General features: G+C 42.5%; 1 protein-coding gene across 1 annotated transcript in view; it reads right to left on the bottom strand.

Moving 5' to 3' along the window:
- Positions 1 to 448: 448 nt before the first annotated feature.
- Positions 449 to 24295, bottom strand: part of LOC149312534 (fructose-2,6-bisphosphatase TIGAR-like) — a 28205-nt gene continuing 4358 nt past the window's right edge. Inside the window, exons 3-6 of the mRNA XM_089524840.1 lie at positions 23548 to 23669; positions 13327 to 13404; positions 11157 to 11267; positions 449 to 4533 (exon numbers count right to left, since the gene is read on the bottom strand). Of these exons, the coding sequence (XP_089380966.1) occupies positions 4087 to 4533; positions 11157 to 11267; positions 13327 to 13404; positions 23548 to 23669 (758 nt within the window). The 3' untranslated portion in view covers positions 449 to 4086. The remainder of the gene's footprint in view (positions 4534 to 11156; positions 11268 to 13326; positions 13405 to 23547; positions 23670 to 24295) is intronic.

The raw sequence follows: 24295 nt of genomic DNA, 5'->3' as shown, positions 1-24295 counted from the left end.
AGGACACCTCTTTCCAGGCCGCGGGGAAGTGGCTTTTTGCCGCTTCCCCGAGGCCAGGAAAAGCAGCGGATTGGGGCCTCTGGGGCTGCTGCTGTGGCAGCTGAGGCCCCGATCAGTCAGGGAAAGGGGCAGGCGCAGGCCGCCCCAAAGGGGTGGTCTGTATCCCGCCTAGGTTATTCAAGCTCTGACCTGGGGGGGGGGGGGGGGAGAGAACAAAAGTTTGAAATGATGTTTTGAAACTTTTCAAACATTATTTTTAAAAATAAATGGGAATTATAGTCCAATCAAAGAAAGAGTCACTATTATTCTTATTAGAATTCAGAGATGTATTCAGAGTCATATTAGTCTGGAATATCAGTATGCAAAGGAATCTTGTAGCACCTTTGAAACTAAGGGCCAGAACAGACAGCCCTTTAAAGCCACCGCCTGGTTAGCTTGGAAGCACCCTGAAGCTGTCTGGAAGTTGGGTGTCAGCCTAGACAAGGGCAGCTTCAAGGCACTCCAGCAGCATGGTGTTTATACGCCACACACCGATAGAGCAGCTTGAAGCCACCACGGGGCCACAGTGGGGCCGGGAAAGCTGCCTTTTCCCCAGCCAAGAAAGAAGTGCATCCTTGTCACTCCTTTTTCAGCTGGCTTCAAGGAGGATTGGGGCCATGGCATATGTTTGCCATGGCTCCAATTGATCTTTGGAAGAGGCGGCTTGCCTGTTTTGCCCCAAGTGTGTGAAAGAAGTTGCAGTGTGAGCTTTTGTCAAAAGCTTATGCTACAAACGTTTTGCAAACTTGGTCTTAGAGGTGCTACAAGATCACTTTGTTTTTGTTATTTATTTATTTATTTATATAGTTCCATCAGTGTCCAAGGCACTGAAAATAAGTAATTTACAATTATTAATTTGATAGTTCCATGCCCTCAGGCTCACATTCTAATATGAAAAAAGATAAGGGGATAGCAGTGGGGCAAGGATTAAGTCCAGCAGATGGTGGCTGCTGCTTTCTCTCTCCAAGCCCACAGCTGTGCCAGTTGTGATGAAGGGAGACCAGTGCTGGTCCTAGGCATGATAGATCTGTGCCTGCTTACTAAAAGTCAGCAAAGGTTTCTCATAAACAAGTCACACCAGACAATTTTTTAAAAAAATTAAGATACAGCCATAGAGGAATGCTGTGGCTGTATTAAATATTGAATCTTGAAGACAAGATAGTAAAATGTGGTATTAACCATAAAACTGGGGTTAGGGAGGGCACCCAAAGGTTACCCTTGGTATCTGCTAGGGTTTGATTCCAGGACCCCTAACAGATACCAAAATCTGTGGATGCTCAAGTCCCATCAAATACAATAGCATAGTAAAATGGTGTCCCTTATACAAAATGGTGAAATCAAGGATTGCTTTGTGTAATTTATATACTTTTTAAATATTTTCAAGCTATGGATGCTTGAATCTGTGGATAAAAAAAATCTGTGGATATGTAGTGCTGACTGTATAATAAAGGAATAGGTCAAATTAAAAGCAGTGAGAGGACTGCAGGTAATTTCAAAGTTGGGCTCTCGCCTTTGTGTAACAGTTATGACAAACTAGATCTCCAGAGTGCTAAGTACAACTAGGGTTGCCATAATTGTCTACTATAAACCAGGACAAAATGTAGGACATAATTTAGACAAAAATGCAGGACAACTGTAGGATAAAATTTAGCCAAAATGTAGGACATCTAAGGTCCACCATTTTTCTTAAATGTTCTACATTTTTGGCTACATTTTATCCTACAATTGTCCTGCATTTTGGTCTAAATTATGTCCTACACTTTGTCCCGGTTTATAGTAGAAAATTATGGCAACCTTAAGTACAACATAGTTTTATTGATTAACAGCAAAAAGGAAAATAATCATTCATGCAATAGCAATCACACACCACACATATATGAACTAATGAAATGAAAGGTAGTAGCTCATAGCAAGGTTGAGGGAAGGCAATTTCTTATGGGTCCAGAAGCTGTGTTCCAGTCAGGGGATGATTATAATAGGGCTTCCAAGAAGCAGAGTTTTTCCTGTCAGTCTCAGTTGGTTGTTGGTCCATCAGACCTTCTTGGTAATGGACCAGCAATGAGGGACTCTTGGAAGAAAACACAGTTACAATAAAGGAGGAGTTTACAGTGTGACCCTCAGTTGAGAAGTGAGACTGGCTGCACAACTGAAAAAGCTAGATAAGCATACCAGTGAACTACTTACCGTATATACTTGACTATACGTTGAAAAATTTATGCTAAAAACCTGAACCCAGAATTCTGACTTGGCTTATACAAGGGTCAATACGGTAATAGTGCTGAGAACGTTCCGCCCAACACATCATTCGCCTTACCTCCGCAGCTGCTGCTCAGCCAAGAAGTTTGTGAGTTCCTCCTTTCTCTGGGAAGAGGGAAACAGCCCCATTGCTTTTGCAAGGCGCTCATGTGTGTGTGTTGTCTCCCTCTTTCCCAGAGAGGGAAAGAGTCCCTATTTCTTTTTGCAAGTTGTGTGTGTCTCCTTTTTCTAGGGAGCAAGGAAAGAGCCCCGATTGCTCTTGCAAGGAACGTGTGTGTGTGTGTCCCTTTTTCCTAGAGAGGGAAAGAATCCCCATTGCTTTTTGCAAGGGGTGTGTGTGTGTGTATCCTTTTTTCCCAGGGAACAGGAAAAGAGCCCCATTGCTTTTTGTAAGGAGTGTATGTGCATGTCCCCCTTTTTCCAGAGAGGGAAAGAATCCCCATTGCTTTTTGCAAGGTGTGTGTGTGTGTGTGTGTGTGTGTGTGTCTGTCTGTCCCTTTTTCCCAGAGAGGGAAAGAGTCCCCATAGCTTTTTGGAAGGGGTGTGGGTGCATGTCTCCCTTTTCCTCAGGGAGCAGGAAAAGAGCCCCATTGCTTTTTGCAAGGCGTGTGTGTGCATGTCTCCCTTTTTCCCAGAGAGGGAAAGCATCCCCATTGCTTTTTACAAGGGGTGTATGTGCATGTCTCCCTTTTCCCCAGGGAGCAGGAAAAGAGCCCCATTGCTTCCCCCCTCCTCTCTGGAAAAGGAGAAAGAGGGAGACACACTCTCCTTGCAAAAAACAATCAATCAGGGTTCTTTCTCTGCTCCCTGGTAAAGAGAGGAAGACATACATTATTATTATTATTATTATTATTATTATTATTATTATTATTATTATTATTTCATACACACACACTCACACACATTCTCTCTCCTTGCAAAAAGCAAGCAATCAGGTTCTTTTCCCTGCTCCCTGGTAAAGAGGAAGGCATACACACATGCACATGCCTCACAAAAAGCAATTGGGGCTGTTCCCCTGCTCCCTGGGAAAGGAGGGAAAGAGCCCTGATTGCTTTTTTTTACAAGAAGAGAGAGTGTGTGTATGTCTCTCTCTTTCCCAGGGAGGAGGAAAACTGCCCTGATAGTATTTTGCAAGGAGAGTATGCGTGCATGAGGGGGGCTTTGTCATTTACATCCTTTGTTACATGCCCCTAAGTTGTACCCTCGACTTATTCACGGGTCATATCAAAATCCAAAATTTTGTCCCCAAAACCTGGGGTTGACTTATACATGAGTATATACGGTACATAATATCTGTAACCCTCAATGTATTTCAGATAGGTACCTTTCGTTATTTTTAAGAGTTCAAGCACTAATGTTCACACATTTATGTGCTGATGATTTTCTTATTAATGTTAACAAACTACACAGTAAAGAACTTTGAAGTCCCTACTCTAATGTGGATACCATGCATGCTCAGGAGTACCAGAATGGCAAGTTTATACAGGAATGTACAGAAATAATACAATATATTTTATTTCCACACCAATATAATAGTTTAATAATGCAGTACTCACTAAAAAGCCATGACAATTACAGTGGGGAAATAATTAACCTCTGCGGTATTGTAGGGCATCTTCCAATAATAAATTGTAGAAGGCAGCTTTCCAAACAGAATGCAAATTTACTCCATTTTTTTCTCCCAAAGAAAAAGTCCTCTAAAGCAAAACAGACCATACTACTACAATAATTTAAAATAAAACATGTCTTCACACATTGCATAAATATACTTTGCATATTAATGTTTTAAAACTACATGTTTTCACGGGAAAGACTAGCTAAATGATCTTCTCTGTTAAGACAAATACAGTGAATCTGAGGTTTCATGTCCTTTCTCATCTCCAATTTTATAATGAACTGACTAATTCCAGTATTGGGGCTAACAGAAGAAAGGTCAGCCTTTGTCACAGTAGCTGGTAAAGTGCACTCTAAATTTGAAATAAAATAGCCAATCCAATTTCTCATGTATGCACCATGACTTACAACCAATATGTTGGCATCCAGTACTTCATCAGCTTGAATACAATCAGAATGAAACTCCAGCCTGCTGTAGCAGTTTGTTAATGAAGCAGTAGAACTTCCTCCTGCCAGTTCTGTGTCATTTCTTTCTGTGCTTGGAGAAAATTGCTTTTCCAGACATGTTTCATGGGAAATAAAGTAGCAAAGGTATTCAAAAAAATCTTTGCAACGAGCTTTTACCTAAAGTTAAAAGGAAAGGACAAAAGAAAGATTTTTAAAATGCCTTTCTCTGATAGACTCTTACATACGTGCCCTTAAATTCCCTTTCTGCATTCAGCAAAAGCCCTTTCAAACTCCTCATCTTTCAATCCCATCCTTCCGTAAGATGTTTGGCTTAACTTCTTAGTCTTCTTGGCAAAATCAAAGAATTTCTAATGACTTGCTCACATTATGCAGTTGCAATACTGACTTCTTCCTGTTCCCGACTCTCAATCTTTTTCATTACCATTATAAGCTAAAGGGATACAAAGCAAGTTACAGAAGAAATCAGTTAAAACCTGACACAGTTAATGTTGTCATATTTAAAACAGTTTAACATTACAGTAGTCCCTCCACATTTGCTGGGGTTAGGGATGAAGGACTCCAATGAATATGAAAAAAGTGAATAAAAAAACTCCAGTATTCTTTTTTCCTGAGAGAATACTTCTCTAGGAATCTCCAAGTCCTCCAGTGCATCTCTGTGGTTAGCATCTGCCAGAAGTTGATCACAGAATCATGCTGGATGACCTACAAATGCCTAGAGAAGTGTCTTCTCTAGAAACCTCTAGGTTTTCCAGCACAAATCTATGGCCAACCTCTGGCAGAGTTGTGATGGAGGACCAAGAGATTCCTAGAAAAATATATTACTCAAAACTGCAAATAACCAAAGCTGCAAAAGTCAAAGCCACAAATTCAGAAAAACTATTTAGAAAGTTAGAATTATTTGCTGTTTTATTACTTTCTCAATGGGTGGTGTTAGGATCATAGCATAGCTCCTTCCATGTTAGCTAACCGTATATTTTGATGTGCTCGCTACTGTCTATTCTCTGTATGCTTTGTAATACTGGATGCCGGGATATGCTACACCATTGGTGATGCTGGATGGAAAGATTGTTTATCTTCCTTGAAGCTGTGTAATGAGCAGATGTGGAGGGAAGAAATAGGAGCAGTGAGCATCGAAGTCAATTCCATGGGAATGCTTAGTATACAGAGAAAAGGAGGGATAGTGATGGGAAATGGAATATTTTGGAGTGAAGACAAATTGGATGTCAGCATGTGAAAATGTCTGAATTGCTAAGTGCTATTAATATGCTGTGTAAACAAAAATGCTTCCATCCTGACAACATTGTTATGCTGTGATAAACTTAATTTTTTGAATATAGCTTTCTGTCTTTGCTGAGGCTTGTGTTTCTGAACTGCAGTTTGCCAGTACATGGCAGGTAGGCTAGTAAGAACATGGATGAACAGGGCAGATAGAACAGAGGCCAGCTTGGTCCATGCTTGCTTAATTACTTCCAATCAGTGTCAATGACAGCATGGACGGAGTCATGGTTTGGGGATAGACATTTTGAATTATAGGCTCCACTGAAATCTTTGCATGGTGGGATTTTGCAAGTCTCAATATCAATTTGGTGTAAAGCCAAAGGTATTCCAATGGTGATGCTGATCCTGTGTCTCCCACCTCATTCGCTGATGAAGAGGTAAGCAGCAACAGCAACTGTGGGACGACAGATGAGTGCCCCACATCTTCCTATCCAAGAAACTTAGAGATGAATTAGCATAGTGAAGTAATGCAGTCAACTGTGAAATCGGAGGGATTGGTGGAAGTTTATAAACCCCAGCAAAGGGCCTTCTCTGCAATTGCTCCCAAACTATGGAACGGGCCTGCCAGACAAGATCCATCAAATTGCCAGCTTAGACAGCTTTACAAAAGCTGTCAAGATAGATCTCTTCCGGCAGGCCTTACCTGAATAAAAATGCCTGGCCACAGAATGACTGCCCCTCACATCATGTATTAGCCCACCACTCTGTCCTCGTTATATATATATTTTTAGTTCTGTTTTAATAGATATTTTAATTGTAACATATTTAAACCTGTTTTAAGGGGGGAATTTGGGACACAATGTTGTAAATGTGGGTTTTAATGTGTTGTGAGCCGCTTTGATTGTCTCGTCACAGAAAAGTGGGATACAAATAAAAGTTTTATTTATTTTATTATTTATTATTATTATCAACCAGTTTGATGAGAATACTTCTCTACTAAATGTTGCAAGACCATTAATATGATCTATTGTCTGTCTTCCAGCCCTGAATCCAGCCTGTTCAAGCAAATGTGATATAATAGGCATCACTGAAACCTGGTTGGATGAGTCCCATGACTGGAATGTAGTAACAGAGGGATAAATCTTTTTAAGAGAAATGGGCCAAAGAGGAAACGGGGAGGAATAGCATTATATGTCAGTGATATTTACACCAGTGAAGAGATCATAGAATCATAGAATTGTAGAGTTGGAAGAGACCACTAGGGCCATCCAGTCCAACCCCCTGCAATGCAGGAAATCCAAATCAAAGCATCCCCGACAGATGGCCATCCAGCCTCTGTTTAAAGACCTCCAAGGAAGGAGACTCTATCACCCTCCGAGGGAGTGCATTCCACTGTCGAACAGCCCTTACTGTCAGGAAGTTCCTCCTAACGTTGAGGTGGAATCTCATTTCCTGTAGCGTGCATCCATTGTTCAGGGTTTTGTTCTCTGGAGCAGCAGAAAATAAGCTTGCTCCCTCCTCAACATGACATCCCTTCAAATATTTAAACAGGGCTATCATATCATCCAGAACAAACTAAACAAGAGTTGATATGGGAATAGGTTGGACTGGATTGGCTCTTTTGGTCTCTTCCAATGCATGATTCTATTATTCATATATGATTATGGGGAATACAATGTGTTGGATAGTTATACCTTTAGTGCTCAGTTATATATCTTTACTCTTTAAAATCTTGTTTAGTTCTTTCATCGCTGCCTTTTCCATTCCTAGTTTTCTCATCTCTTGACTGCAGTTACCTCTCTGATCAATGTTTGATCTAAAATACAGAAATCTTTAACTATTTAAATCTCCTCATTGTCTTGGTTCAATTTATGTAAATCCTCCATGGTCATTATTTTTGTTTTATTTATGTTTAGCAACAAGGCTGCCTTTACACTTTCTTCCTTAGTACCGTATTTTCTGGGGTATAAGACAACTTTTTACCCCGTCTTATATGCCGGGTTGTGTTTGGCAGCCTCCACAGAGACAGGCGAATGGCGTAGCCACCTCTCCGTCTCCCCGGGGGAGGTCTTGTGGGTTCCTATCCCAGCAGGCATTGCGGCCAGGCTCTCCTTCTCACTGCCATTACTGGAAAAGGTGGCGGAGAAGTGGTTCCAGAGCTGGTCCAGCAGGAGAGGGATGGTTGGCTGAGGGAAAGAACTGGCCCCTTATGCCTTGCTGCTGCCGCCCGGGATGCACCGCTCCAGGGCTTCCACAGCGCCAAGTGCCCTTTTGGGCCAGACTGCAGGAGGCCCTACTACTACAGTTGTCCCTCCATATTTGCTAGGGTTAGGGGAACAATACCCCCATGAATATGGAAAAACTGCAAATGACAAAAACACTGTTTTTACTTGAGAGGACACCGCTCTAGGAATCTCTACGTCCTCCAGTGCAACTCTGTGGTCAATGTCCTACATACACTGACCATAGAATTGCACTGGAGTAGCTACAAATGGTCTTTCAGTGCAACTTTTAGTTAAAGTTGACCACAGAGTTGCACTGGAGGACCTAGACAGTCCTAGAGAGAACATATTAATGAAATCTGTGAATAATCAAAGCCGCAAATATCAAAGCTGCAAATATGGAGGGATGACTGTACTTCCAACACCCGCCTTCCAGGCCTCCACAGAGGCCCCCTCAAGACCCCGTTAATAATAGTAGACCAGGGCGCTGCCTGCATGTGACTTGGGGGTTGTCTTATACGCCCAGTCGCCTTATATGCCGGAAAATACGGTATTTGTTCCAAATCTATTTTCTGCTATTAATAGAGTGTCATTCACATATATTAGATTATTGATGTTCCTGTTGGGGCATAGAGAGACACACTGTGTCCACTACGACCACGTGCAGAGTTGATCCACGCTGACAGGACGCCACAGAGAAGGGTTTCGGAGAGACGTCTGCAAAGGCTTCAGGCTGAGAAGGAAAAATTCCTCCCACACAGGCTCACCAGCCTTGAGCTCTCAGCTTGCAGAAATAAAGACAGATGCACTGCAAGCCTTCACTCAATATGAGGATTTTTAATCTTTGTTGCAAGTATTTACAGATATATACAGAGTATCAGACAGCCGTCTCATATATTCAAAAATCTTCTCCAAACCAACAAAATGCTCCAGCAACCACAACAAACCCACACAGGAGATAATCACCATCTCCTTTTTATAGGTGATCATCTGTGCAGTCATGTGATATCATCCAACCAATGAGACATTGCTGGCTACATCCCTAGTGCATACTGCATCAGATATCCCATGATGCACATCCCTCTAAATGCTGACTCATGTACACCTGCCACTGGAGCTGTAATTACTGGCTACCTATTAGCTTCTGGGCACAGTATAAGGTGTTGGTCATTACCTATAAAGCCCTACATGGCCTGGGTCCAGCTTACCTGATGGAACGCCTCCTCCCATGCAATCCTTCCTGCACTCTCAGGACCCCAGGGAAGAATCTATTGCAGTCACAGAGAACTAGACTGACAACCACTTCTCAGAGGATGTTCTCTGCTGCTGCTCCAAAAATCTGGAATGATCTGCCGGATGAGATCCGCCATCTAACATCTTTGGAGGCCTTTAAGAAGGCAATAAAAACAGATCTCTTCTGGTGGGCTTTCCCAAACTGACCCACTAATCTCACTCTCCACTTGCTTAAACTTGTTCCCTTCGAACTGATCTGCCTTTCTGACTGATTTTATCATACATTGTTCGGGAACTGCTTTTAATGTTAATTTTAGGGGAGGGAGGGAGTGGGAATTGGGAGCTCATTGTATTTTTATCTATTGTTCTATGTTTTTGATTTTATTGTTCTTTCTTATGTACGCTGTTACCTGCCTCGATCAAATACAGGGAGAGGCGAGATATAAATAAATAAATACTATTATTGTTATTATTATTGTTATTATTATTATTATTATTATTCCATGGCTTGGGCCCAAGTTACTTACGGGAATGCATCCACCTCGCACTCTTAGAACAACAGGGAAGAATCTGTTGGAATCAACAACAACCAAACTTGTTTCAACTTCCCAAAGAGCTTTTACTATAGCTGCTCCAAGATTGTGGAATAGTCTCCCGGAGGAGATCTGTTTGACTACCTCCCTGGAAACTTTCAGGAGGGCAGTTAAGACGGAGCTCTTCCAGTGAGCATATCCACCCGAATTTATGTAAGATACGGATCTTCCTCCTTGAATAGGATGAATATATCCTTGTCCCACTGTCACTTGTGAGATTCTGCTTTCAATTGTTAATTTTAGGTATTTTATTGACTTGCTGTATTTCACTTTGTATGGTATTTTATCTTAGGCTGTGATCCTGCCTCGATCCATCCGGGAGAGGTGGGAAAATACAAATAAAATTTATTATTATTATTACTACATTAAACTGTGGATCAGACAATGATACGGTTAAGTGGATTTCTAACTGGTTGACCATAAAAAATAAAGGGTGCTCACCAATGGCTCCTCTACATCCTAAAGAGCAGTGACTAGTGGGGTGTCACAGGCCTCTGTTCTGGGCTCATTGCTATTCAACATATTTATCAAGTGACTTGGATGAAGGAACAGATAACACAAATTTGTAGATGCCCGAGTGTGGTGGAATCTCCTTCTTTAGAGGTTTTTAAACAGAGATTAGATGGTCACCTGCCAGGGGTACTTTGTGTATTTCTGCAAGGCAGGAGGTTGGACTGGATGGTCCTTGAGGTCTCTCTTCCAACTCTATTATTCTATGATCAGATGCCACCTGGAATATTGTCTCCAGTTGTGGGAACCATAATTTAATAAGGGATGTTGACAAGTTGGAGCATGTCCAGAGGATGGTTATTAAAATGGCCTGGAAACCTTGCCCTATGAGTGGCTTAGGGAGCTGGGTATATTTTGGCTGAAGAATATTAAGAAGTGATATGATAGCCCTGTTTAAATATTTGAAGGAATGTCATATTGAGGATTGAGCAAGCTTGTTTTCTGCAACTCTAGAGAATAGGATATGGAGCAATGGATTCAAACTACAGGAAAAAAGATTTCACCTAAACATTAGGAAGAACTTCCTGACAGTAAGAACCATTTGATAGTGGGATATACTGCTTTGAGTGTGGTGGAGTCTCCTTCTTTAGAGGATTTTAAACAGAGGTTGGATGACCATCTGTCAAGGATACTTTGATTGTGTATTCCTGCATGGCAGGTGGATTGACGTGATAACACTTGAGGTCCCTTCCAATTCTATGATTTTATGTTTCTAGATCTCCTTTAGCGCCTTCTGCTTGTCTTATTTCTCCCTAGAAACACAGCAACTGAAGAAACTATTCCTGGAGGTTCTTCAGATACCATCACTCTGCAGCACCACTCTTCAGCCTATCTGTAGTAGAGGCTTCATCAATCAATACCATAACAAAATGCACAATGTATAATTGGGAGACAAGATATAAACTGCTACTGTAACACAAAAATATATGCTATTAATACAGTAAAGCATGACTGGACAACCAATCACACACACACACACACACACACACACGCGAATACTTACTTCATCTAGTGTTTCTCCTCCAGGAGGGGTATAAGATGGACACTGCTCTCCAACAGCTTTTGCCATAGCCTTGAGATTACTTAGAGATTTCCCTTCTGCTACTCCATATTTCTGTTGAAAATAGCGGTTGAATTACTGATATTAATGCAATTCAAATGCAATTGCTTGAAGGGACTGGCCTAAATAACCCAAAGGCTGTATATCTTGTCTGATTTTGGAAGCTAAGCAGGGTCAGCCCTGGTTGGTACTTGAATAGGAGACCAACAAGGAATACCAGTTGCTGTAGGCTCTATTTCCAAGGAAAGAAGTGGCAAAACTAACTCTAAGTATTCCTTAACTGAGCTAACCCTACTGATTGATTGACTGACTGATCAAATTTATATCCCACTTTTCTCCCAAAAATGGGATTTGTGGAGTCAGTATAAGTCAACATAGGACTTGAAGGCACATCACACTTATCCTGGGACCACTCGTTAATCTCCTGTAACAAAGGTAAGGAACTTCAATAATGTGGCACCATATTCCCCATAAAAATTCCAGGATGGCCTAAAATATACCCTATATACTTGACTATATGTCTACCTAATGTATAAGTCGAGGGCATGTTTTGGATCTTGATATGACTCATGGATAAATCAAGGGTAAAACTCAGGGGCATATAGCAAAGGATCGAAAGGATGGATCAAAGCAAACAATATCAAACAACTTACAAAATTCCAGCAGACACAGCGATTTGTGCTCACTCTTAAGGCTGGGTGGATGAGAGAGTAGAGGGGATAGGTGCTTCCAGAACAGATTGTGCTGGTTCCTTTTTTAAAATAAGAGTTAAGATACATTACTTACAATGACCCATGGATAAGTCAACTCAGTTTTTTTGGGGTCAAAAAAGGAGGAGGAGTGATCTCCTCTGTGGTAAAGCATGTCAGTCTTCCATTCAAATGCTAAGCAGGACTGACTCTGCTTAACTTCCAAGATCACACCTGATCTGGTGCCTTTAGGGTGTTAAGGCAACTAAACATATTTTCCCCACCAGAAACCCAGATTTGTTATATGTGTATGCTGGTACATCTTACAAGAAGAAGCTACAAAGAGGGAGCATTGTAGGTTCCTTATCTAACCATACATGGAATTTTTTGGATTATTTCAGCAGAATTTTCCAGTGGCTGTTAATTACAAAGAAGTTACACTGGAGGCAGGTGTGCCTTCAGTTCTGCCCAACAACAAAAACATAAAGCTTCTTGCCAATTTCTAATTGACTTTAAACCTTTCTGGCCTATTCTCCTCAATATAATACAAATGGTGCCACATATTATTTACAACATGTTAAAGTAATGTTTCAAGCTCATGTAGTTAGTGTTGGACTAAATTTAGTTTCCTGTTCAGATGGAAAGCTTGTGGGGCAACCCTAGGTCAGTCATTCTGGGTGCTTCTAAATGAGGAATTCTTTGTGCAATTGCTCTGCCTCTGTCACAGAATTGTACGCATATCCAGATGATGTTGCTTTCCATTTGCAATTTCCTGTATTTTCTCACTTCCTTCACATTGGAAAAATCATCCTGATGGTAAGAGCCATTTGTGCAATGAGCTGCCTTGCAGTGTGGTGAAGTTTCCATCTTTGAAGGCTTTTAAAGAGAGGGTGGATGGCCGTCTGTTGGGAGTGCTTTGATTGTGTCTGCCTTTGTGGCAGGGGGTTGGACAAGATGGCTCTTGTTGTCTCTTCCAATTCTATAATTCTACAAATTGTCCTATCTCTACACCCTCGCCTTAGCTCCTTTAAGAGGCACCTTGCACACACAAATTCAAAAACAGAATTTTCAGGCATTCAATAAATTTCTACAAAAACACAATATGGCAGTGTTTATTGGAAGTTTATATAATGCCTTTACATATAGCACCCAATTTTAAAATGCTAACTCAACAGCCATTAGAACAGAGTCGCTCTCTGTTGAGGTCTTCCTTCACAGCACAGAGCTCCCACTAGGTTGTAAAAGTCGGGAAAGGGCTGCCTCAACTGTTTTTTCAACCCATGTTAGCTCCTTTCAGGAACTGATGGCCTAAAAGTGTAACTGGTAACACATTATCTTGTTTTCATGGTGGCAGAAAACTGCATTTATTGATGTTCAGGATTCTATAGAAAAAATGTAGCAATAAATTTTTTTTTGTAACTTACACGTTCTCGAAGTCTTGCATCGTAGTTTACAGAAATTTCTTTGCCGAACTGATTCTTTCTAAGAATTGAGTCTGTAGTCTGAAATTTTAAGTACACAATTCATTTTTGTTGTTTATATTGGTCTTATAAAATTACAATCAATGCCCCAATTGTTATGAAACACACCTACCTTTGGAACGTAAATGGTAACTGAAATGTATTACAAATCTGTAATTATCTGGATTTTCTTTGTATACTTGCAGGAATACAGGACAAAATGAACAAGCTTTTAGAATTAAAAAAAATTATTGATTTTCTCTCTTCTGTTCCAAATTGTACTTTATTAAATTGATAAATACAGTTCCTAAGACAAAACAAGACAAAAGATAATGTCTTCTTAGCTACCAATTTCTTTTACAATATAGTGTTGATAACTATTCCTGGTAAGAGGTTGTCATGCTTCTGGGAGTTTGAGAATGTATTTTAGAGGCTTTTAGTATGCTGTGAAGTGTAATGGTTTGCTGGACTGAAATTCTAGAGACCAGGGCTCAAAGCCCGGCTCAGTCATGGAAACTCAGTGGGTGACCTTGGCTAAGTCACACTCTATCAGCTTCAGAGGAATGCAACGACAACCCCCGAAACAAATCTTGCCAAGAAATCTTTGCAGTAGGTTGACTTTAGGGTTGGAATAAATTGAAAATGACTTGAAGGCACACAGCATGCATGTGCACTAAAGAGCACTGTCCTTTTATCAGTGAGACCAGTGGCTAAGAGGTTAAACTATAACAAATATCTCCACTTTAAATCTCACTGTTCAATTTAGTCAGTAGGTGGCATTGAACAGGCCACTGTTTCAGATCAAATTCAGTATCTGTTTGTACAGCCCCTTGCTGCCATCACTGCCACTGCTACCAAGTTTGCTTTGGGTGGGACTTTTTAGATGGCATGTTCATTTGTACTGCATCTTTTTTATTTGTATGTGTTTTTGTATTATGTCTAGTCTATTACATGCTTACACTTTTTTTTATATAGCGGGTCCTTGGTATATGGTGGGGTTTGGTTTCGAGTTCCTCTATGGGTACCAAAATCCATGGATGTTCACATCCCACTGTATACAATGGTGTAATGAAACTCATCCAAATTACTGGGAACCCCAGATTCAAAGTGAACCCAGTTTTTATAGCATGTTGAACAAAGAAAACTAGAAATCACATTTCATTGGTTACACTGAAATAAACATTTACACTCCTGTATATTCATTGAATGTTCAAATATTACACCTAACATACATCACTATCCCTCATGGTACCCATCAATCAAACCATTATCTATATGTTTGGTTTCATTGTCCTCAAACTGTTTATGCAGTACTTCCTTTTATTTGGGCTAGCAACTTAAAATCTGGAGCCATTCAGAGTTGTTTACATTCCAAAGCAGAACATTTGACATGACCTAGAACAACAACTTTTGCTCTAGTACATTTCACATTTCAGCACTATAATCTTCAGCTCCTGAGCATAAGTAAAATTCTGAATTTTAACCACTCTACTACAATTGTACACCGCTTGGTAGATTTTTATTCTTTTTTCTTATTATTATTTTATTTGAACCTTACTATGTAAAACACTGTGCAAACTTTACAGTGCTCTATAAATAAATGTTAATAATAATAATAATAATAATAATAATAATAATAAATGAAGGCAGGTACGTCCACATGGCCACCCTCCAAATCTCCATCAGAGAAGCATTCCCAGGCATTGCATGACTATTATTTGTTATTTGATGTTTTTAATTTGTTGCCTGCTTTACTTTATTGTACCCTTTCCTGTATTGTTATGTATTATTTATATTTATTATGCTATTATTTCTTAGATTGTACGCCATGGGCAGGTTATTTATTTTATTGTTTGTGTGTACAGTGCTGTGTAAATCTACAGTGCTATATAAAAAAAGCACAACAACAACAACAACGTCGCTAGAGCTGCTGAGGTAGCTGCTTTGCAAGTCAAATGTGCCTGTATCCCCTCCGTTACTGGCAAGGAACTGTGAGAATAAACCCTAGTGGCTCAGTGGTTAAATGTTTGTACTGCAGCCACTCACTCACAAACACAAAGTTGTGAGTTCAATACCAGCCAGGGGCTCCAGGTCAACTCAGCCTGGCATCCTTCCATAGGTCGTTAAAATGAGTACCCAGCTTGCTGGGGGCAATTAGCTTACATTTTGTAAACCGCTTAGTACATCGGTAAGCGGTATAGAAATGTGCTTGTTATTGCTAACTCAATATATCTCAGCCAATGAGCCAGAGTTGAAGATGAAAACCTTAGTATACTCCTGGAATGACACAAAAATTAAATTTGATTTTCTGAACCCCTCCATCCTAGCCAAACATTCAGCGCCCTCCGCAACTTATGCCATTCCTTTTCCTGAAGTGCCCTCAGATCAGGACAGAAAGACAGTAACACCATCTCCTGAGACCAATGAAAAATGGAGTTCACCTTAGGGACAAAGGTAAGTTTCAATAAAAAAACACCACAGAATCTTTGGGGTCATTCTCACTTCATTTGCTCCTGCCCCGGTTTAGAAAGTGATTTCAAAAGACCCCTAGTTCTCATTATGAAAGAGGGTTTTTTTTTCTTATCCTGTGTGATCGTGTTTTTTTTTTTTTGAGGCGATTGTGGTTCCCACTGGCAGCACCGCTTTAAACTCCTGTCAATCATCTGACGTAAGCCTGGCTTGGAAATTGAAGGGGAGGGGGTTGGAGGCTGAGAGAGTGTGAAGCTGAGATAGTATGACAAGGAGGATGGCAATGAAGCAAGACAAGGCAGGGGGAGCGGAAAAGAGGAAAAGGATGAAAGGGAGGCAAGGCTGGGAAGGGAACGTGGGGGCCGGGGAACGGACATCCCCAGGCCGGGAAGGGAGAAGAGGAGGATGGAAATGGAGGGCATCAGGACCCAGGGAGGCTTGTGAGAAGGAGGACAGGACATGTTTTCTTTTCTTTCTTTTTTTTTTATACAATTAAGTGCTTAAGCAACAGAGTGGTTTAGCACCTTTGCAAATAGTTGATAAACCATCCTGTCACTTCATCGTTTTGTTTTGTTTTTTTTAAAAAAGGAGCCAAACATCACATCAATAAATGACAAGACAGCGCTGGGGGGGGGGGGGTAATGACATCTCCCAAAGAATGGGGAGGGATGGTAAACACCCCTCTGCCATTAGTCCCTCCCCTCCAGAATCCTGAGATTCCAATCTTTCGTTTCCACTTGCTCGACAAGCTTTAGAATCACGCTTTTTCAAAAGAACTTCTTTTTAGCTGGTGTCTGGAAAAACCAGTTCTTTTGCCTTTGCCTCACTTCATCATGACAGATTTGATCACATCACAACAGGAACTGGTTTCAAATGGGAACTAGGGTCATTTAATTCGCTCAGCAATCCGATTGTTTTTATAGTGGGAACGGGGCCTTTAAGGAAAACACACAACCCCTTCCTAACTGACAATGCCATCAGCTCTGACACCCTGCACACAGAAGAGATGGCCACCAAGAAGAAGACTTTCAATGTCAAAAACTTTAACTCTATGGATTTCAGAGGCTCAAGAGTATCCCTCAACAAGGGAACTCCTGAACCTGCATGCTGATTATCTCTGAGAACCATGGTCACCATTGCCAATAAGGCGCAATCAGGATGACCTTGGCGCATTACAGACTGTCCCTTTCCCCGAGGGATCGGGGCCTCAGCTGCCACAGTGGCAGCCCTGAGGCCCTGATCCGCCGCTTTTCCAGGGCGCGGGAAGCGGCAAAAGGCCACTTCCCACGGCCTGGAAAGGGGTGTCCTTGGGGCTTCAAGCCCCAAGGACATCCCAACAGCATTGGGGAAAAGAATAAGGGGCCACTCGGCCCCTTTCTCTTTTGTGATGCTGGCGCAGCCATGTAAAGGCTGCACCAGCGCCACAAACCAAGGAAGGAGCTCCATTTCAGAGCTCCTTCCTGCGTTGCCCCATTTGGAGGCGGTGCGGTTGTGACGTCCTAATGGCGGCACCCATGTAGAATGGGCACCGCCATTTTGTACATACTGTGTAGGTACTAGGGTTGGAGACGTCTGAAAGACACGCCCCCGGACAACCCTACTACATACACAGTACGTACTAAAAGGCCCTTCCTGGTCCGTAGTGATACTGGATGAAAAGCATAGCACAATGCCTTTTGCCATGAGAGGGTCAAAGCATCGAATGCCATCATCTCCCTTTTCCAGAACCTTGATACAAGTTTGAGTAACTTGTGGTTCTCTGGCGATGCAAACATGTCCACCCACAGAACTCCAAGCTTCACGACCAAGGAAATGATTCCCCATTCTCCCTGATCTAAGTTCTCCCTGCTCAGCCAGTCTGCCTAGGTTTTCAACTGTCCTTTGAGGTATTCTCCCCTCAGAGACAGCAGGTGGTCATCCCCCCCAATGAAAAAGGAGGCCAGACTCATCCATCAGAAGCTGTAATCTTGCCCCCCCCCCCCACCTGTTTGTCTGGGCCTTGGTGTACATATTGTCGGTACAGAACAAAACATGTCTACCCTGAATTTCTTCCTCCAGTCTCCATCCTTAGAAAAGGGTTTATCTGACACCAGTCTTGCGATGGGGGCATCGATAAGGGGAAGATTCTGCCTCCCCAGCACCTCTCCTGGCAAAGCATACAAGTGCTTTGTGCAAGCTGATGGAATTCTAGCCATGCCTGGGCGTGCTCTACCCATGTGGGGATACCAGAAGCACTTCTCGCCTATCTGGAGCAAGTGGGAGCAAATCCTCATGAATTTGGAAAAGGGAAGTTGAAGCCTGACATCAAACCAAAATTTCAGCCAGAATAACGTGCAGCTCTTTACTGGATCATTTGTACACCTGCATGGAGGAAAAAGACTATTGCCATGGTTAGGTAATGGGAGACTAGGTTAACCTATACTGCCAGTAGGAGATGGTGAGTCCACCCTGCAACCTATGTTAGCAGGTCTGTTCTTGAATTAAACTCTGATTTCATCTCAGAAGGAACTTGCTCAGCCACTTGAAACCCTCTTAACTCTGTGCCAACAATTATCGGCCTGAGAGGAAGGAGACTCCACCCTCCATAACTGCCATCCACCAGCCTGAGAGGGAGTTCACCAGGCAGGTCCAGCTTCATCAGGGCCAGCCTGAGAGGAAAGAGACTCCGCCCTCCATAACTGCCATCCGCCAGCCTGAGAAGGAGTTCACCAGGCAGGTCCAGCTTCATCAGGGCCAGCCTGAGAGGAAAGAGACTCCGCCCTCCATAACTGCCATCCGCCAGCCTGAGAAGGAGTTCACTAGGCAGGTCCAGCTTCATCAGGGCCAGCCTGAGAGGAAGGAGACTCCACCCTCCATAACTGCCATCCGTCAGCCTGAGAAGGAGTTCACCAGGCAGGTCCAGCTTCATCAGGGCCAGCCTGAGAGGAAAGAGACTCCGCCCTCCATAACTGCCATCCGCCAGCCTGAGAAGGAGTTCACCAGGCAGGTCCAGCTTCATCAGGGCCAGCCTGAGAGGAAAGAGACTCCGCCCTCCATAACTGCCATCCGCCAGCCTGAGAAGGAGTTCACCAGGCAGGTCCAGCTTCATCAGGGCCAGCCTGAGAGCAAAGAGACTCCGCCCTCCATAACTGCCATCCGCCAGCCTGAGAGGGAGTTCACCAGGCAGGTCCAGCTTCATCAGGGCCAGCTTGAGAGGAAGGAGACTCCACCCTCCATAACTGCCATCCGCCAGCCTGAGAGGGAGTTCACCAGGCAGGTCCAGCTTCATCAGGGCCAGCCTGAGAGGAAAGAGACTCCGCCCTCCATAACTGCCATCCGCCAGCCTGAGAAGGAGTTCACTAGGCAGGTCCAGCTTCATCAGGGCCAGCCTGAGAGGAAGGAGACTCCACCCTCCATAACTGCCATCCGCCAGCCTGAGAAGGAGTTCACCAGGCAGGTCCAGCTTCATCAGGGCCAGCCTGAGAGCAAAGAGACTCCGCCCTCCATAACTGCCATCCGCCGGCCTGAGAGGGAGTTCTCCAGGCAGGTCCAGCTCCATCAGGACTAGCCTGGAAGAAGGAAGAGCCCTCCCTCCAATCCATCTGCCTTGGTCCAGGCCTCAGACGGAGAGAAGAACCACTGGACCTCATCCTCTTTCCCTCCACCATTCCCTTCTCCTTTTGTTTCGTGTCTTTTAGATTGTAAGCCTGAGGGCAGGGAACTGTCTGATTAAAAACAATAATTGTAAGCCGCTCTGAGAGCCATTTGGGCTGAAGGGCAGGATATAAATTCATAAATAAATAAATAAATAAACAAACAATCATCTTACTGGACGACTGAATTTCATGCTGAATTATCCGTTGATTAAGAATTCAAAGACCTAGCAGTGTCAGTCTGGAAAATCAGCATATAAAGGAATCTTGTAGCACCTCAGATAATAACTGAAAAAAAGCTGTTGGTATTATGAGCTTTCATAGACCTGAGCCTACTTCCTCAGATGCATAGATCAGAGAATCACAGAATCATGTAAGAGACCACAAGGGCCATCCAGTCAACACCCTGCCATGCAGGAACTCTCAATCAAAGTATGTTGATTAGGATCATGAAAAACTAACAGAGGACTGTGGAATTAGCCTTCTGCTACACAATAGCAGAGGGAGAACACCCCCCAAAAAAATCTGTCAAAGAAAGCCAAACCTACAAACCTTTGTTTTAAATACTAGCTCCCTATATGAAACCTGTATAGTACATTAAAACTGTGCATGTGTGCTTGAATAAACCACTGGTGGTCCCCAGCAGGTCTGACTCTTCCTGCTCCAGAGGAGGCAGTGGAAGAAGGGACCCTTTGAACAATTCTGGCAAGAAGCCTAGACAATAACAATCTATAGGTATGCACACACTCCCGCACACTAACTAATTATAACAATGGTAGCAATAATTTAGCTATTGTGCAAAAGGCAAGTACCAGTCTCTCAGAAGGAATGGGCAAGCAAGCCCTCTTAGGCTGGGGACTGGAGCCACCAGACCATGAACCTGTTGAATAGTAAGCCAATCTGAGGGAATTCTAATTCAAAAATGTAACTATTTAGACTGATTAACAGGTACATCTGGTCTTCTCTCTGACCAACCCACTCAAGGCTTCTCAGAATGTGTTAAACAGAGGATGTCTGGTCACTCTGCCCCTAAAGGTTGAAATGGAGGACATGTCCTGGAAAAAATGCAAAACATTTGGCCAACCTGTGCCTGACTTGCTCATGGTCACCCCATGGGTCTCAGGCTCGAGTGGGGATCAAGCCCCGGCCCTCAAGAGTCGTAGCCTGGAATGGTGGGTTGGAGGGATTTTTTAGTTTATGATTAGAAATTTCATATCCACTTCTATTTCAGATAAGAGGTTTCTCATAGCAGACTCTGTAGTCTTACTCTCCTCCCATAGCCAAGCAGCTCCCCTCTGAAGCAAGGGAGGGAGGCGAGCTGTTTCCTGATGCCCAATCAACCCACTTTGAGATATTTTCCTCAGAGGTCCCCCAATATGTGTAAGCATTGCAGATCCAGCAAGACACGACTGAGGGAGGGGATTATTTGCCTACTTGCTTGGTTCAAACTTGAGTTTCCCCCCTCATTAGGTGTTAAACAAGCCTACTTGCTGTGGCCTGCAAGCCTTCTCTGAACAAAGCCCCCAAGAAAAGCTCCATGATATGCTCAGCCCAGGTTAGCCACAAGCCAGAATCAACTTGAAGGCACACACTATACGTACACATGCTTTAGTACTAAGAGTGAAAAGTAAGTTGACAGCCACCAGTCACAATGGGAAGATTCATCCTATGTCTTCGGCTGGTGCTGCTAACACAAAGGGGCTCTCAATATAATGGAGGCAGCAGTGTATGTCCTTGGAGAGAGAGGAAGAGGGTTCTTCATGTGACCCTTAAGGTGATTCTCTCCTTCAGTTGAATTTGATTCCAAACATTTCTTCTACCCTGCTATGAACCAGAGAGAGGGGCAGGCAGAAAACAGGGCATCCCCAGGCTCATAGGGGCCCTGAAACCCAGGAGATACACTTAGAGCCTTAATATAAGGAGTGCCTTTTTCAGCATAACATGGAAATCATTCATATCAAACAGAGGCACAGAGCCCCTTCCAGGGGAATCATTACCCCTCTTCTGGGATGCCTTGTTAGGGGTTAAATCCAGCACACTGAAAAATGCTTAGATGCGTGTGTGACCACGAGCATCCAGCACCAGAAGGACAAGGCTGATTAGCCACAGCTGATGCTCATAGGCACAAGGTCACTCTGCTTGACTACGTGCAGCAAAGCCTGGATGATGAAACATGTGTCTGCATGGACAGGAGGACACTTTACAGTGTTGGACAGGAAGTGACTGAGTTTGGGAGACCGCATGGTCTGGAGTGTATATAAACTCAAGGGCTTCCAGTAATTGCTTGTGGGTTTGAGTAGGAGTTGGTATTTGTTTGATCTGTATAGTAGCATTGGTGATTTGTGGTTAGCACTCTGTGAATAAAGATAGCACTTTCGGGAGCCTGGCTTCTCTGGTCGTTTATTCAGCTCTAGATCTCATTCCAGAGAGATGGCCCAGAAAGATGTCATGGTCAATGGTACTGAAAGCTACTGAAATTTACACAACATTTTGCAGACAAAATTACTCAGATCATCTCTGACTGTAATGCTGCATTTGATATAGGTCCCCTGTCTATGGGTTTGACTACTGCCCAGCAGAACCATCAGGATATACTCCTTCATCCAGCTTCCAAAACAAGTCATCCAATAAGGCAACCAAAGTCATATGTGATCCAAAACAAGACCTCAAAGATAGAATGAAATGGATCTAGATAATCTATCTTGTCGAGGAGCAAGTGGGGCTTCGCAGCTGCCATATATTTCAGAAACCTGCCTAGAAAAGGGAAGGTGATAAACTAGGAATGGGTCTGACCAAGCATGGACTACAGCCCATTGGAGAATAGCTAATAATTACTCAGTAAGCTTTTCCAGCATAATCCCCATCCCAGCCTTTTTAAGACCTGCCTTGCTTCAGTTGGTATCCACCACTTGCTTTATCCATTCAGCCAGTCCCCCTCTGATTGCTTTTCTGAGCCAGGATAGACATGGTTTCAACACACATATGGTGGCTCTCTTCTCTCGAGGATCTGTCTACATCCTAAGGCTGCACAAACTGAAACATACTGAACAACACAGGGCAAGCAGTAGTCAAACCCATAGACAGGGGACCTGTATCAAATGCAGCATTACAGTCAGAGATGATCTGAGTGATTTTGTCTGCAAAATGTGTAAATTTCAGCAGGATGAGTAGTTTGCTTTCCCTTCATGTTTGGCAGAGTATAAAAGAAGTTTGACTATTTGAGACAATTAAAATGACCTGATTGGTCAATCAACATAAAGTTACATGTTCTTCCCTACTTATCTCCAAGTGAGGCTAGGCATCACACACTTTGTATAGATTTCTTCTCTTACTAACACAAAAGTATTTTTCTTATAAGATATGGCTTAAAAACTAAAAGTGGCACAGTTCCTTAGTTCAGGCTGCCATTTTTTGTCTCCTTGAAGAAGTCAACAGTGTAATTAACTGGTTGGAAGTAGAGGGAAAAGGAATAAGAAGTGACATAAATTGTATTCAGAATGGGCCGTTTCCATTACTAAATGTACAAATCTTAGAAGATACATGAATAAATAAAGTATCCTTTATTTACAGCTGTGTAAGCCTATCAAACACTTATTGAGATAGAAATTATTTCTCAATTCTGGACATTATTAAAGTCATATTAAGTTTCTTGAAAAAAGCACTATTTCACATTAAAATATGTGAAATTGTTTTTTTAAATTGATGATGTTTTGACAAAATAGAGGACTGATAATTTTAAAATAGAAAATATTCTTATCAAATGTGCAGACGGCACCAAATTAAGAAGGGGAACTACCCTAAAGGACAAACTCAGTAAGAAGTTTAAAGAAAACACAGTAAGATGTGCGTGCTCCATCAGGCATCTGGAACCTAGAAAATGAAGTGTATTGTCCCTCTTGGCTAGTCCCGTGGCAGCATTCTGGAGTTTACTATCCCCTTCTTTCTTGTCAGAAAGAGGACACAGCTACCAATGGATAAAGTCTTATCAGTGAACTACCAGATTGCTCTCACAAAAGCGTGCCACAAAAGAATCCCAGAATATCCAATATTACATAATTTAACTTACATTGTACAAAACACTCACCTGCTTTGCTCGAAGCAAATCACTGGAGAAGACATGGGTAAATCTTATATTACTGAGATATATGCCAGCAGCACTGGCTTGTCTGAAGCCAGTCTCAGAAAGAGGTTCATCTACACCCTGCCCTGCAAGAAATGTTCCAGTCACATTATTATGGCAAATCTGCTTTATTCATCAGCAACTACTAATGTATGGGTTAGATCACTCAGTTGAAATTATTAAGGCTCCATTCTTGTATAAGAGAGCTACTTTCAAATTCCTTTGTTTAAGCCATTATTTCCAAGAGCAAAAAATCCTATATGTAACTAATTTGCCATCTTTCATCTTAGCACCCTTGTCTTTTCCCTTCCTAATCCTCCTCCTTATCCCCATCTTGTCCAAATTTTGTCTGCAAACATCTCAAGGAAAGCACTTGACTTTGTTTTACTTATTCTGTAAAATTCCATGTGCATGGGGAATGGGGAAATGTAGCTCTCCAGAAGCCACTAGACTGAAACTCATGATCCTTCGCTATTGGGTATGCTGGCTACAGCTACTGGGAGCTGCAGTCCAACAGTATCTGGATGTCCATAGTTGATTATCCCTCATTTACATGGATGGATAAATAAACAGGAACAATCTGTGTGTCCAATCACTGACAACTCCAGCTAGAACCTGAAGGGTTGTGATTAGGAAGCAGCACCTGTTCTGCCTGGATCCCTTATCAACTGTCTCACTGCCCATATAGGTGCAATTCTTAACCTACTGCACT

This window comes from Sceloporus occidentalis, unplaced genomic scaffold (assembly GCF_023333645.1).
Source record: "Sceloporus occidentalis isolate IW3139 unplaced genomic scaffold, rSceOcc1.0.p SCAF_5, whole genome shotgun sequence".
Classification (NCBI taxonomy): domain Eukaryota; kingdom Metazoa; phylum Chordata; class Lepidosauria; order Squamata; family Phrynosomatidae; genus Sceloporus; species Sceloporus occidentalis.
The sequence above is the reverse complement of the archived record's forward strand: the minus strand, read 5'-3'. Positions and strand labels throughout refer to the sequence as shown.